The sequence below is a fragment of the Merops nubicus genome, unplaced genomic scaffold (assembly GCF_000691845.1).
Source record: "Merops nubicus isolate BGI_N331 unplaced genomic scaffold, ASM69184v1 scaffold48901, whole genome shotgun sequence".
Lineage (NCBI taxonomy): Eukaryota > Metazoa > Chordata > Aves > Coraciiformes > Meropidae > Merops > Merops nubicus.
In genome coordinates, this window is record NW_008588591.1 from 1 (window position 1) to 11,698 (window position 11,698).

The 11,698-nt window shown below is 45.9% G+C and overlaps 1 protein-coding gene across 1 annotated transcript; it reads left to right on the forward strand.

Annotated features, from left to right (window-relative positions):
- Positions 1 to 506: 506 nt before the first annotated feature.
- On the forward strand, positions 507 to 10,779 carry POFUT2 (protein O-fucosyltransferase 2; the record flags this gene model as incomplete). Its single annotated transcript, XM_008949294.1, has 8 exons — positions 507 to 757; positions 1,691 to 1,835; positions 2,179 to 2,289; positions 6,676 to 6,742; positions 8,557 to 8,682; positions 9,229 to 9,409; positions 10,066 to 10,189; positions 10,448 to 10,779. Coding segments are annotated over 8 exons (1,159 nt in total), but the record flags the coding sequence as incomplete, so codon positions are not given.
- Between the last annotated feature and the right edge of the window lie 919 nt (positions 10,780 to 11,698).

The window sequence follows — 11,698 nt, forward strand, 5'->3', positions numbered from 1 at the left end:
TTGCTGAAGATGCTCCTGTCTGGGGGCTTTCCTGCTCGGGGCGTGGCCTGGGACCGCTGCCTGTCTGCCCTGCGGTGGGTGACAAGTGTCCTTTTCGGTGTCCCTCCTGAACGTGTCCTCTCGCCTTCATATTCAGCGCATGGGAATTAGCCCAAGTAACACTACCGAGTCCTTTCACCGTTCTCACCACGCTGCCCTCCTGACGAACCAGATGTCTGAGGAGGCCGATTCCTGCCCCCACATCCCGCCCCACAGCACAAAGGCTCGTGCCGTATACTACCTTGATGGTGACTCGTGAGGAGACCCCAGTGGCCCCCCAGCCCTTGCAGCATGGACTGCTCTCCCTTCTCCTCCTTCTTCCCCTTCCATCTTCTAAGTACCACAAACTGCTGAAAAAAGAGCAGTTGCCATCCCAAGGGGCTGTGTCACAACTGCGAGGTAAAAAAAACCCAACATGTAGCAGTTTTAAACTCCCCAAAGTAATTATATTGCTTTGTTCTCCCCAGATACCTTTTGTATGATGTGAATCCTCCTGAAGGGTTCAACCTTCGCCGCGATGTCTACATTCGCATTGCTTCGCTTCTGAAGACCTTGCTGAAAAGTGAAAACTGGGTGTTAGTTCTGCCTCCCTGGGGACGTCTGTATCACTGGCAGAGCCCTGACATCCTTCAGGTCCGGCTCCCTTGGTCCGAGTTCTTCGACCTCCCAAGCCTCAACAGGAACATCCCTGTCATTGAGTATGAGCAGTTCCTTGCAGGTAGAGCATGGAGCTGTGCAATTGACAGTTGACTTAAGTATTTGAGGTGGTTTCTTCACAGGTTTATCCTTAGCCTGGTTATCCCCTCAGCTTCACAGGGACCTTGGAGAAAGACCCTTAATGCCTCTAGTTGCAGTCACCAATAATTCAGCATCATTTTGGCCATAGTAACAACCCTGCAGGGAGAGGGAGGCAGCCTGTCAAAGTGTAGCCAAACCACCTTTTTGTGGAGGTTGTCTGACAGTAAGAGCTGTACAGCTTCTTTGGTGAAGAAGATTATATTTTCATCGTTGATGCTGCACGTAGTCAAAGTACTTCTCCCCTGCTTTTTGTGTATTAAATGGTATACAGGAGAAAGGCTTTTCCTAAGAATATGGAAACTGTGATGTTGGTTCCTTTAGGATTTAATGCCATGTCGAGCTAATCACCAAATGCCAAAATCTGCAGCAGTGTCCCAGACTTTTTCAGCAAAGGAAATAAAGGCCACCAAATTTCACACTCTGCAGGCAGTTCTCGAGGGATTGTTGTCCCCTACCTTTCAGGAAGAAGCATTTAGAATCTCAGATATAGGGGAAGAAGGACTTGTACATGTCCTTTTCTTGGAGGCAGTCTTCCCATAGTAGGCAGCTGCCTACAGCACTGAAAACCTCTGCTTTGTGGTTTGTCCTACCAGGCTTTTAAATGTACATTTCCAGGGCAGTTCAGTTGTTTGGCACATTAAATCACGCGTAAGTGGGTGGGAGTAGCAGATTGTCACAACTGCTGGCCCTTCACACAGAACTTCATTTCCCTTTTTCTAGGGAAAACAGGGAAGAGAGGGAGTAGTGTAATAGCAGCACTTCTAGCAGATGTTTAACTGCAAGTAGCGCCAGTTCCTGCCTTTATCGTGTGGTGTTTCATCCTCACAAATGCTTTGCCTTGCCTTCTACTCAGAGTCAGGTGGGCCCTTTATTGAACAGATCTATGTCCTGCAAGGCTACGCAGAAGGATGGAAAGAAGGAGCATGGGAAGAAAAAATAGATGAAAGGCCGTGCATTGACCAGCTTCTGTACTCCAAAGACAAACAGGAGTACTACAGGTAACATCCAGCAGTGCTGGTGGTCTTTTTAGTTGTATTCTGTGAGACATTTGCCTGCTCTAGCAGAACAGACATGTGCAGTCATTATTGTGGTGTCTGTGAGTCTCTGGCTGCTTCAGGTTCACTTTGGTTTTAAAACCCCACCGATAATAAAATGCTACACAGATGCCAGAAGATTAAATTTCAGTGTTGTTGTTTCACACCAACACAGTGTAAAGGAGGTGGCTGATTTATTGACATTGTGTACCATGTTTCCAGAGTGTAGTCTTAATTTCTTTCATTGCCTGTACAGCATGAATTTAAAATACAAGCCTGTCAACCAATAGTTTGTGTTCCCTTTCAGGGGATGGTTCTGGGGTTATGAGGAAACACGGGGCCTAAATCTCTCCTGCTTGTCTGTCCAAGGATCTGCTTCTATCATGGCTCCCATTCTTTTGCAGAACACTTCAGCGAAGTGAGTTGCCTTGTGTCACTTATTTCTGGTTGTATTGGGTGCTCATAAACCTGTGTCCAGGTGGGAGGAGCAGGGGGAACTTGCAGACTGTGTCCCACTGTTGTGGTGCTTCATTGCCAAATTCTTGCCATCCATTAAAATCATTACAGAAGGAATTTACAATGTAAGAAACAACCTGACTTTAAGTCCAGTTAAACGCTGCAGTGCTAAAACCTAAGAGGAAATATCTGTGAGCTCCTTCATATTCTCTGAAGACATTGCAACAAAGCAGAAGCTGCTGGGGTACAGGGGAGAAGAGGAAGAGGAAATAATCACTGTCTGTGAGTGCGTCAGGGAGTAAATCCACAGGAGAAACACAGGCCCTGTAGGCTGAAGTGCAGTTTTGCCGTGAGAGAGAAACATCCCAAAATTTGACATCAGGACGATTGGAAAGGAAATGTAGGTTCCCCTAAGCAGAGCAGTGGGGATCTGTAGGACCTCCCACTGGGAGGAAAGGAAGCAGTCTCATTCTTTAGCAGGGATGTAGGAGTTGGACCATAATCTCGGCCAGTGACAGCAGAAAACTGGATTAAATAAACCGTAGAGGTGTGCCCATGTTTAGCCCAACAGTTAACTCTTACACGACAACTATCAGAGGTCTGGCAATGAGGAAGGTCAAGAGGGAAATTAGAGGAATGTTGCCCAAGTATTCCTAACACACTGACAAGGTGCCTTCCCCAGAAGATCCCATTTCTCCATCAGACACAAGTAGGAAGAAGTACCAAGGTAACAGCGATGTAAGGGCAGCTACAGTGATTGAAGTTAAAGTCAGTCTAGTTTAGCGTGTGAGATCCAGGAGTGGCTAAAATCAGATGTCTGATTTTGGAAAAGTAGAAGAACTGGGCAGGTGTGTCTAATACCTCCCATGAGTCCTGTCACGCCCTTCGGATTTCTGAGCCAAGAGTGGTTTTCCTGTCTTTGATGCCCTTCAGTGAAGCTGAGCAAGCTTCTCTTTGAACCCCCATCCACACTGTTAGCATCCAGAAAATCTTGGGACAAGACCTAAAAGTTTTGTATCTTAACTGGCTATACTATGAAAATCTACCTCCTTTTGTAACTCCTGCCTGCAAGTTCCATCTAATGTCTCCCGGTTCATGTAGTGGAAGATGCAGCAAACAGACATCTCTTCTATATTCCTCTCCATGCCATGCATGATTTTGTCTGTCTATCAGTTGTCTCCTTTGCAACGTGAAGAGTCCTGTCTTCATTAGCTGTTCTACATGTGAAAGCCATTTCATGCCTTTGGTCATCCTCACTGCCATTCTCTGAACCTTTACACTTCAACGGGATCCTGCACAGAGTGCAGGTAAACCCAGTGGTAGAATGACGTGCTCTGTTTATTGTGCTCATCTTTGTCTGATAATACCTAATAAGCACGTTCCTTTTTTTGGCCTATGGTGAGTGTTACCTTGATGTTTTCATCAAGCTGTCCTCATTCCTGAACATTGATAGTTAGCAGAGAGCTCTTCAGTTATCAGATGAGGCCAGTATTTTTTTTCACTTGGATGTACTCCCCCAGTAGATTTCATCTGCTGCTTTATTGGCCAGTCATGAAACTTGGAGAATCACAGAATTGTTTGGGGTGGAGAGACCTTAAGGATCATCCGGTTCCAACTGCCCTGCCTTGGGCAGGGACACCTCCCACTAGGCCAGCTTGCTTCATGCCCCATCCAACCTGGCCTTGAAGACTTCCAGGGATGGGGCACTACAGCTTCTCTGGACAACCTGTTCCACTGTCTCACCACCCTCACAGTGAGGAATTTCTTCCAATATCTAATTTAAGACTCCCCTCTTCCAGTTTACCACCATCACCGCCTGTGCTGTCACTCCACTCCCTGGTAATGGGTCCCTCCCCAGTTTTCCTGTACTCTCCCCCTCACATACTGAAAGGCCACAGTAAAGTCTCCCCAGAGATTTCTCTTCTGCAGCCTGAAGAAGCCCAAGTGTCTCAGCCTGTCCTTACAGGGGAGGTGCTTCAGCCCTCGGATCATCTTCATGGCCTCCTCTGGACCCACTCTTGCAGGTTCAGAGTCCTTCAGGTCCACATCTGCTTCTCCAATTTCTCACAGCTCGCCTTTGTCTTTGCTCCTCTGAGTGATTTAAAATAATTGTCAATCTGTGTCATCCCAAAGTTCAAACCCTTTTGTAGGTTGTTTGGGAATATGGTGAAAAGCAGATGGCTTCCACTTGCGACCTCCTTCTGCAGTGGGAACTGGACATGTAACCCTGTCTTTAAACTTCTAATCCACGCAAGGACCTTCCCCCCCATCGCTGTTAAGTTTTCTTACAACTGTTAACGAAGGCTGTCAGGAAATCCTGGTGGGCACTGGGTGGGATTTCCTGATGCACGTGTGTGCTGATGTCTTCAAGCTACTCTGATTGTTCAGAGCTCCTTGTTGATACTTCTCCAATTTCCTTTAGGTATACATTAATTCTCTTTTTTATAATAGTTGCTATTAAGCTGTCCAGTCGTGACATCGGGTTTACCACTGGGCTGCGTTCCAGACCTCCCAAAGGCTGTTTCTGGAACGCTGATGCCTCATTTTCTGTGTTGCAATTTCAAGTGAGGAGTTGCACACTGGAATTGGTGGCACAGCTGTTTCATGCTTGAGTTCCTTGACAGCTCTTGGGTGAGTGCCATGTGCTGTTGGCCATTTGTCGGCTCATTTTGTCAAGCTGTTCCATCACTGGACACTTCCCTCTGGACACTTTGGTTTGAGGCGTGTCTTCTGATGGGTTCCCCTGTAAAATGTAGTTCTGACATGCGACTCTTCCCAGCTCCTCGACGTAGTGCACAGCTACAAAAAATTACGTTAGTTCTTTCTGTCATGATGTTACCACCTCTAAGTGCTTGTCAAGTCATTTCACTTTTTCTTTATCACTTGTCAGGAAGATTTGTCATTGGCTTGAAGGCCTTTATTTCTTGTCGCTCAAATTCTTTTTTGACTTCCCTTATTGTCTTCTTCTCCATGGAGGACTCCATGGAGGTTATGAGCCTTCTTGTTTCCTTCACTTGGACACTGCTTCTCATTTTTGCATAGTCCCCTTTTTGAAACTGATCACAAGTGGCTTTCCTTTGGCCCTTGGTGATCCAGTAGAATGTTGAGGATGAGTACGTTTGCGGCCACTGTCACAGAGTAGCTCTTCTACTGTGAGATGTTGGCCCGTGTGTTGTTGATGCTCAGGACTGTGTCAGGAGCTACTCCTTGCCCAGGTGGTTCATGGAACTGTCTTAGACAGTGTCTCAAAATGCAGTTGCTTAGTCACATCCTGCCATGACACTTGCCCAGCCTGCCTGGAGATAGTTGAGATCTCCAATGGCTGTGGTGACCTTTGCACTGTGGCCTCTCTGATCTCCCGTATTGCCCTCTTGCCCAGACAATCAGTTGTATGGTCCTAGGACTGTATTACTACTCCTCAGGTATGGCCATGTACGGGAATCTTCCTGAAACATTTAGATTCTTCGCCTGATTCACCTCCAGGCTTCCTGTTAAATGCAGTGATGCTTCTTCACCTGCACAGTCAAGTCGATTCTCCGGATTACTTGTGGCCTTATGTGCAACTGTCCAGGTGATTATCAGCTGATTATCATTTTAGCAGAAGGTCCAGATCATGACTTTGACCCCGTTCAGCAGAAGTATTTCTCTGTGTGTTCGTTCATACTTTGTGTGCCCCAAACACTAGGTAGGCCTATATCCCCTATGCTCTTGACACTCAAAACTCTCAAAAATCTCTTCTGTTTCTTAGAATTTGGATAGTACAGCTGTGTTTCCAGTACACAGTCCTGATCTGCATGTATTTGTGAAAAGCACAGGCTGTTTCCATGTTGGAAATTGTCGTTTTAGAATTTGTGCTGACATGCATTTCTGTAGCATCTGTGTGTTCTGTTCTTTGTAGGGCCTGTTATTGTGCACCTTCTCTGGTTTTGCTTTTCTGAGCATGACTTGTGCTTCTTCTGGGAGGCTTTCATGTGCTGGGAGGCTGAGCATCCTCTCACAAGTTGTTTCTCTCCTCTGGATGACTCTCTGTGGGCAATCTTATTTCTCCGGCAGCAGCAACTGTGAGGACTACGTGAGGACTACGTCAATGCTTGTGTTTATCAGAATTGAGGGCACCATCAAGGCAGAGAGCAGGGACATGCAGTGGTGGAGTCCCCTTCTTGCCCCAGCAGGCTTTGGGTCACAGCTGGCTAGATACAGGAGAGGTTGGCAACCTGTCCCTTGTTCCCCATGCTCCCTTTGCAAACAGATCGTAGTCTGTGCTTTGTCCTGGCAACTGTATAAAGAAACACTGCCATATAACTGCTATTCCTAAGGGAACTGCACTCAATTTTACAATTTTTAATAGGTCAGTGATGTTGGATAGAGCTGAAAACCTTCTTCATGACCATTACGGAGGGAAGGATTATTGGAATGTGAGTATTTTCCGGTCAGCTTCTCTAGACTTTCTGCTTGGTTCTGATAAAAACTCAATAACCGATATGCGCTTCGCTTCTGCCTCGGCTTTGTTTGCTTGAAAGTAACTTGTGTCTTCCGTTTCAGCAGCGTGAGCTAAAGATGGGCTTCAGGCAGCTGTGGATTAATGTCTGGAGGGAGTTTGTCCTGGTGTCTCGTCCCCAGAAACTCGGTTCTGCAGGGCGTGGCATTTAGAAGGAGCTGTCCTGTACAACACATCTGCAGTCAGAAGGCAACTGCCTTTGTGCAGTTTCTTGTCTAGTCAGCCTCAAGATGAGTCTTTTCAAAAGAATTCCCAGATGTGCTCAATGTTTTCCTCCTTGTCTCCCCATTGGCTTCAGGGGCAAGATTCCTGTGGGTTTCAGAGTAACGCTGAGCACTTTGGGAGACCCCACCCAAGGGTCTATGGTAAAATAATTCCTGTGGGAAAACGGGAATTGTCTTTTTAAGACAAAAGTTCAGCCACAGGAAAATAGAGCACAATATGGAGTGCTTGATATAGCTAAAATTTCTAAGAAAAAGGAACTCTCATGGTGTTATAAAACAAGTTACACAGACCTCAGTCTTATAAGAGAGAAACATCTGGCTGTTCACTTGGTACTTTTCAGAAATGGACCAAACAGTAGTTTTCTAACTATGAATTTTTCATTGAGAGTGGCTTTCTAATGACCACTACAGCATGAGGGTTCTGCAGCAGCCAGTGTGTCCATCCTCCCTTGATACAAATGTTCTGCTGGAGGATGCGATGGGATTAGAAAGTGAGTGCTGATATCTTTAAAGGTGCCAGAACAGGCTCTGTTCTTCCACTGAGTATTTAGAAGGGCGTAGGGTCTCCAGGTACCAGCATGATGGATCTTGCAGAAGACTAAATTGTTCTGTGTCTTACTGAATGATACAGAGGAGGAACAAGTTCAACCACAGTGAGTTTGGTGTATGGAGAAAGAGCTGCTCTGGGAAAAGATGAAAAAGGCTAGCAGGTTCTAGTTCAGCCTCTCTGCTAGAGCAAGGTGAAGGGTTCTGGCTCCCACCATCAGTGTGGTTGTGTTGGAGTACTAGTAGTGCTCTGCCTGGCATTGTGTAGCAAACTGTCCACTGTGGGCTTCGCTGTGACTGAGAGAAGAGTGGCTGCTGGGAATTGAAGAGTTTTTGCATCTTCTGTGGTGCTCGTCACATGACAGGCTGCAGACCTGCACGAAACTAGGAATTAGGCCAAATTACCAAGTGTCCTTTGTAAGACATATGGGAATTCCTTTGTCCTGTTGTGTAATATGTCTGTTACTCGGAAGGCTCTGTGTGGCTATATGTGGTGGTAACTGCATCGCAAAATCTTTGGAGGAGGTTATTAGCCACAGGCAAAGGGAATGATTCCCTTTTTTTTCACTTTTCCACTGTATTTGATAGACTAGACACCTGTTTCTTACAGCAGGTCTTATTCTTATGGGTGTTTTGGCAAGCTGAAGTCTTTGCACAGCTCTTATTTCCAAAGGTGAGGTATGTTGCTGGAGCGTGTAATTTGTTATATTCTGTGTTCTGTTGTGTAAACAGCTTCTCTGTATCCTGCAGGGTGCGATGAGTATGGTGGTTATAAATGTGGTTAGGATTTGGGTTAAGCAGTTAAAGTTCAGGTGGAAAGTTAGAAATTGTTGCTTGTAGTGCTACATGGATGTATCAGAACTAACCGCATCTTAGAAGCTCTGTGTGTGTGAAAACGTCTCCATTCAGTCATTTGTAGCTCTCCCTTTCTCCAACTCGGCGTCTGCTCTTACTCCAACAGACCCGTCGGAGCATGGTGTTTGCTAAACACCTCCGTGTAGCAGGAGACGAGTTTAGAAACAGGTCTCTTCAGTCTGGGGATGAGGCAGACAGGACTCATTACAAGGAGGACTGGACACAGATGAAGGTAAAATCGAAACAGTCTGTTTCCCCTAACACATAGAGTATTATTTTTTAATTTTGTGTACTCCTGGCTGTACACAGAAGGGAATAGTGAAAGATGTATGTGAATGTAGCTCTCCCTACTCAGATCCAGGAGGAGGTTCCTACTGTACCCTCCCAGTGTGACATGAGGTAATGGAATCTGTTCTGGTGTAGGTGCCAGATTTCTGTTACCCTCATTTCACTAAAGGAAACTTGAATTTCTTCTTGCATTTGGCATTATCTCTGTGTGTGAAGTTGAGATGCAAACATCCAGTTGTGGGTTTGCTCAAGGAGAGCAGTTCTTCCATAGAAAGATTTCACACTCTAGTTTCTCTTGTGTCATACAAGCCACCCAAAATAAAAATGCTGCAAGAAGTGTCCCAAAATACTTTCAATCCATATGTTAGAATTACTTCCTGCAGCTAATGTAAATTGGTGCCTTACCCAGAGGTGACACATTCAGGCCTTTTCAGTGTGAATGAACAGTGGTGCTCTCAAGTTCTAAAGCTGATTGATCTTCCTTTCCTAGGTTAAGATGGGCACAGCTCTAGGTGGCCCATACCTTGGGGTTCATCTCAGAAGGAAAGACTTCATTTGGGGTCACAGAGGAGACGTGCCTTCCCTGCAAGGAGCAGTAAGGAAAATCCGCAGCCTCTTGGAGACACATAAACTTGAAAAAGTTTTTGTAGCCACTGACGCCGTCGAGGAGGGTAGGGAGATATAGTCAGTTTGGGACTGGTCATGGGAGCAGCAGCTGCCACTTGGTTTTTATAAGTGACTGGAAGTTCATATGCCTCCATCACTGAATGGAGAATTAACAGCATTGCGCAGCTATTTCCTTCCGTCTTGAGTAGCTGGTATCAAACTATTACCTTGGTATTTGCTGCAAGAGGTTTGTTAGTCTCTGCAGTGGGAAACTGGGAATTGCATTTGCCTATTCCCTCTCTTCTTTCTTCCATCCCACCTTTTTTCTTGGCATTTCAGAGGTTCTTTGACATACTGGTGGGAAGGATCCTCCGAAGCCTCCCACCCAGCCTTGCCCTTGGCTGTCCCAAATACCAGACTGGGGTGGACCTGGCAGTGTGTGGCCAAGGCTTAGAAGCCCCCATGGATGGGGTTCCCCCTGTCAGGCCAGGCCCTGCCAGGCCTTATGGCCTCTGGTAGCATCTCCTCCCTCTGGGAGTACCCACTGGCTCCCTGCCACCAACAACACGTATTTGGGAAATACGTTGTAAATTTCCAGGTAGATTTTGGATTCACTTGCATCCGTAACTTTTCACGCACGGCTTCCTTAAACACATTTTATGGCAGCAGAGAGTTGCTCTTCATAACATAAAAAAGAAGCTTCCATCTTTCCCTTTTTCAGAGATTCAATTGCTCAAGAAACTGCTGCCTGAGATGGTGAGGTTTGAACCGTCATGGGAGGAGCTGGCACTCTACAAAGATGGGGGCTTGGCCGTGATTGACCAGTGGATCTGTGCACATGCCAGGTAGCAAATGGACTTTTCTTGGAGGAGGCAAATCTCCCTGTCACAAAACTGACTATTGTTTTGAAGCAAGATACAGTTGTTTACAAATCACATATGATGTTACATGGTTGAGATTATATATATATATATATATATATATGATAATTTTGTTATCCTGTAATTTCAAGGAACATGGAAGTTCACTGGACTGACATTAATAACTTGCATTTTAAAATGTGACAAACTCTGATTATTTTTTTTTTTATTCCCCCCACTCAGGTATTTTATAGGCACTTCAGTTTCTACATTTTCCTTCCGGATTCACGAGGAAAGAGAGATCTTGGGATTTGATCCCAAAATGACTTACAACCGATTTTGTGGTGAAAAAGAGAGAAACTGTGAGCAGCCAACTCACTGGAAAATTGTATACTAAAATACAGAGGCATCCAAGGACTTCAATACCAGTGAGCTCAAAAGCATAAGGAAAAACTGCGGGGAAATACCTGCCCCTTTGACCAAACTACAACTCAGTCCTCCGCCCTCTTTTGGGTGTTTATTTCGGTTTTGCAGTACAAGCAATGGTTATCTTCTTAGTCAGGCACAGAGCTGGGAAAGTCAGCCTGCGACCCAGTTCTCAGCATAGCCAGGATTAAGGACAACACCAGACCCTGCAATTGAGACCTGAAAGGCAAAACTTTGTCCTGACACTTGAGTGTGGCAGGTCATGAATTCCTTCAGTGGCTTGCAGTGCCTTGGGACCTGTCTGCCAGAAGATCTGTGTCCATCCCAATCCAGCTGCTCGTGACAGAAACAGCTGTGTTTTCTGGTTTACTTTATCGTGTGATTTGGCAAAGGCCCTGGTATTTGCTCTGTCATTGCCAGGTGTTCTTTGCTGTTGTGGGTTAGAAACGCTGTAAATCCAGGGTAGTATTCTATAAGAACACATCCTCTGGTCCAAACACCACATGGCTGTGACCATCCCAGTGCTAGGAGAACTCCGGGAGCTCTGTAGTGTCTGGTAGACACAACAGTGCTGTGATACTCATCATTGTACAGTATGCTCCCAAAGTCCACAGTTTAGCTGTCTGTATTTTGTCGTGTGTTTCATCGCATTTTGGTTTGGGGGGATCCTCTTCTATGGAGTCAGACGTCGCAAAGACGTTTTCTGGTTTCGGGTCTGTATGCCTCAACTCATTCAAGTGCAAAAGTGCAGCAATTCGCAGACCTGATGTGCCAATTGTCCCGTGTGGTCTGGCCTGACTGGCAGAAAGCATTCTCTTCAATAAAGTCATGGATGCTGAGCCCCAGTAGCTCCAAGACAATGCAGACGTGTCTGTGCTACTCCAGGCTTTGCTAGGGAGCGTGCTGAAAGGCCTTCCAGTATCTTAAGGTGGCCTACAAGAAAGCTGGGGAGGGGCTTTTTAGTATATCATGTAGTGACAGGACTAGGGGGAATGGGACAAAGCTGGAAGTGGGTAGACTCAGATTGGACATGAGGAAGAAGTTTTTCACCATGAGAGTGGTGAGACT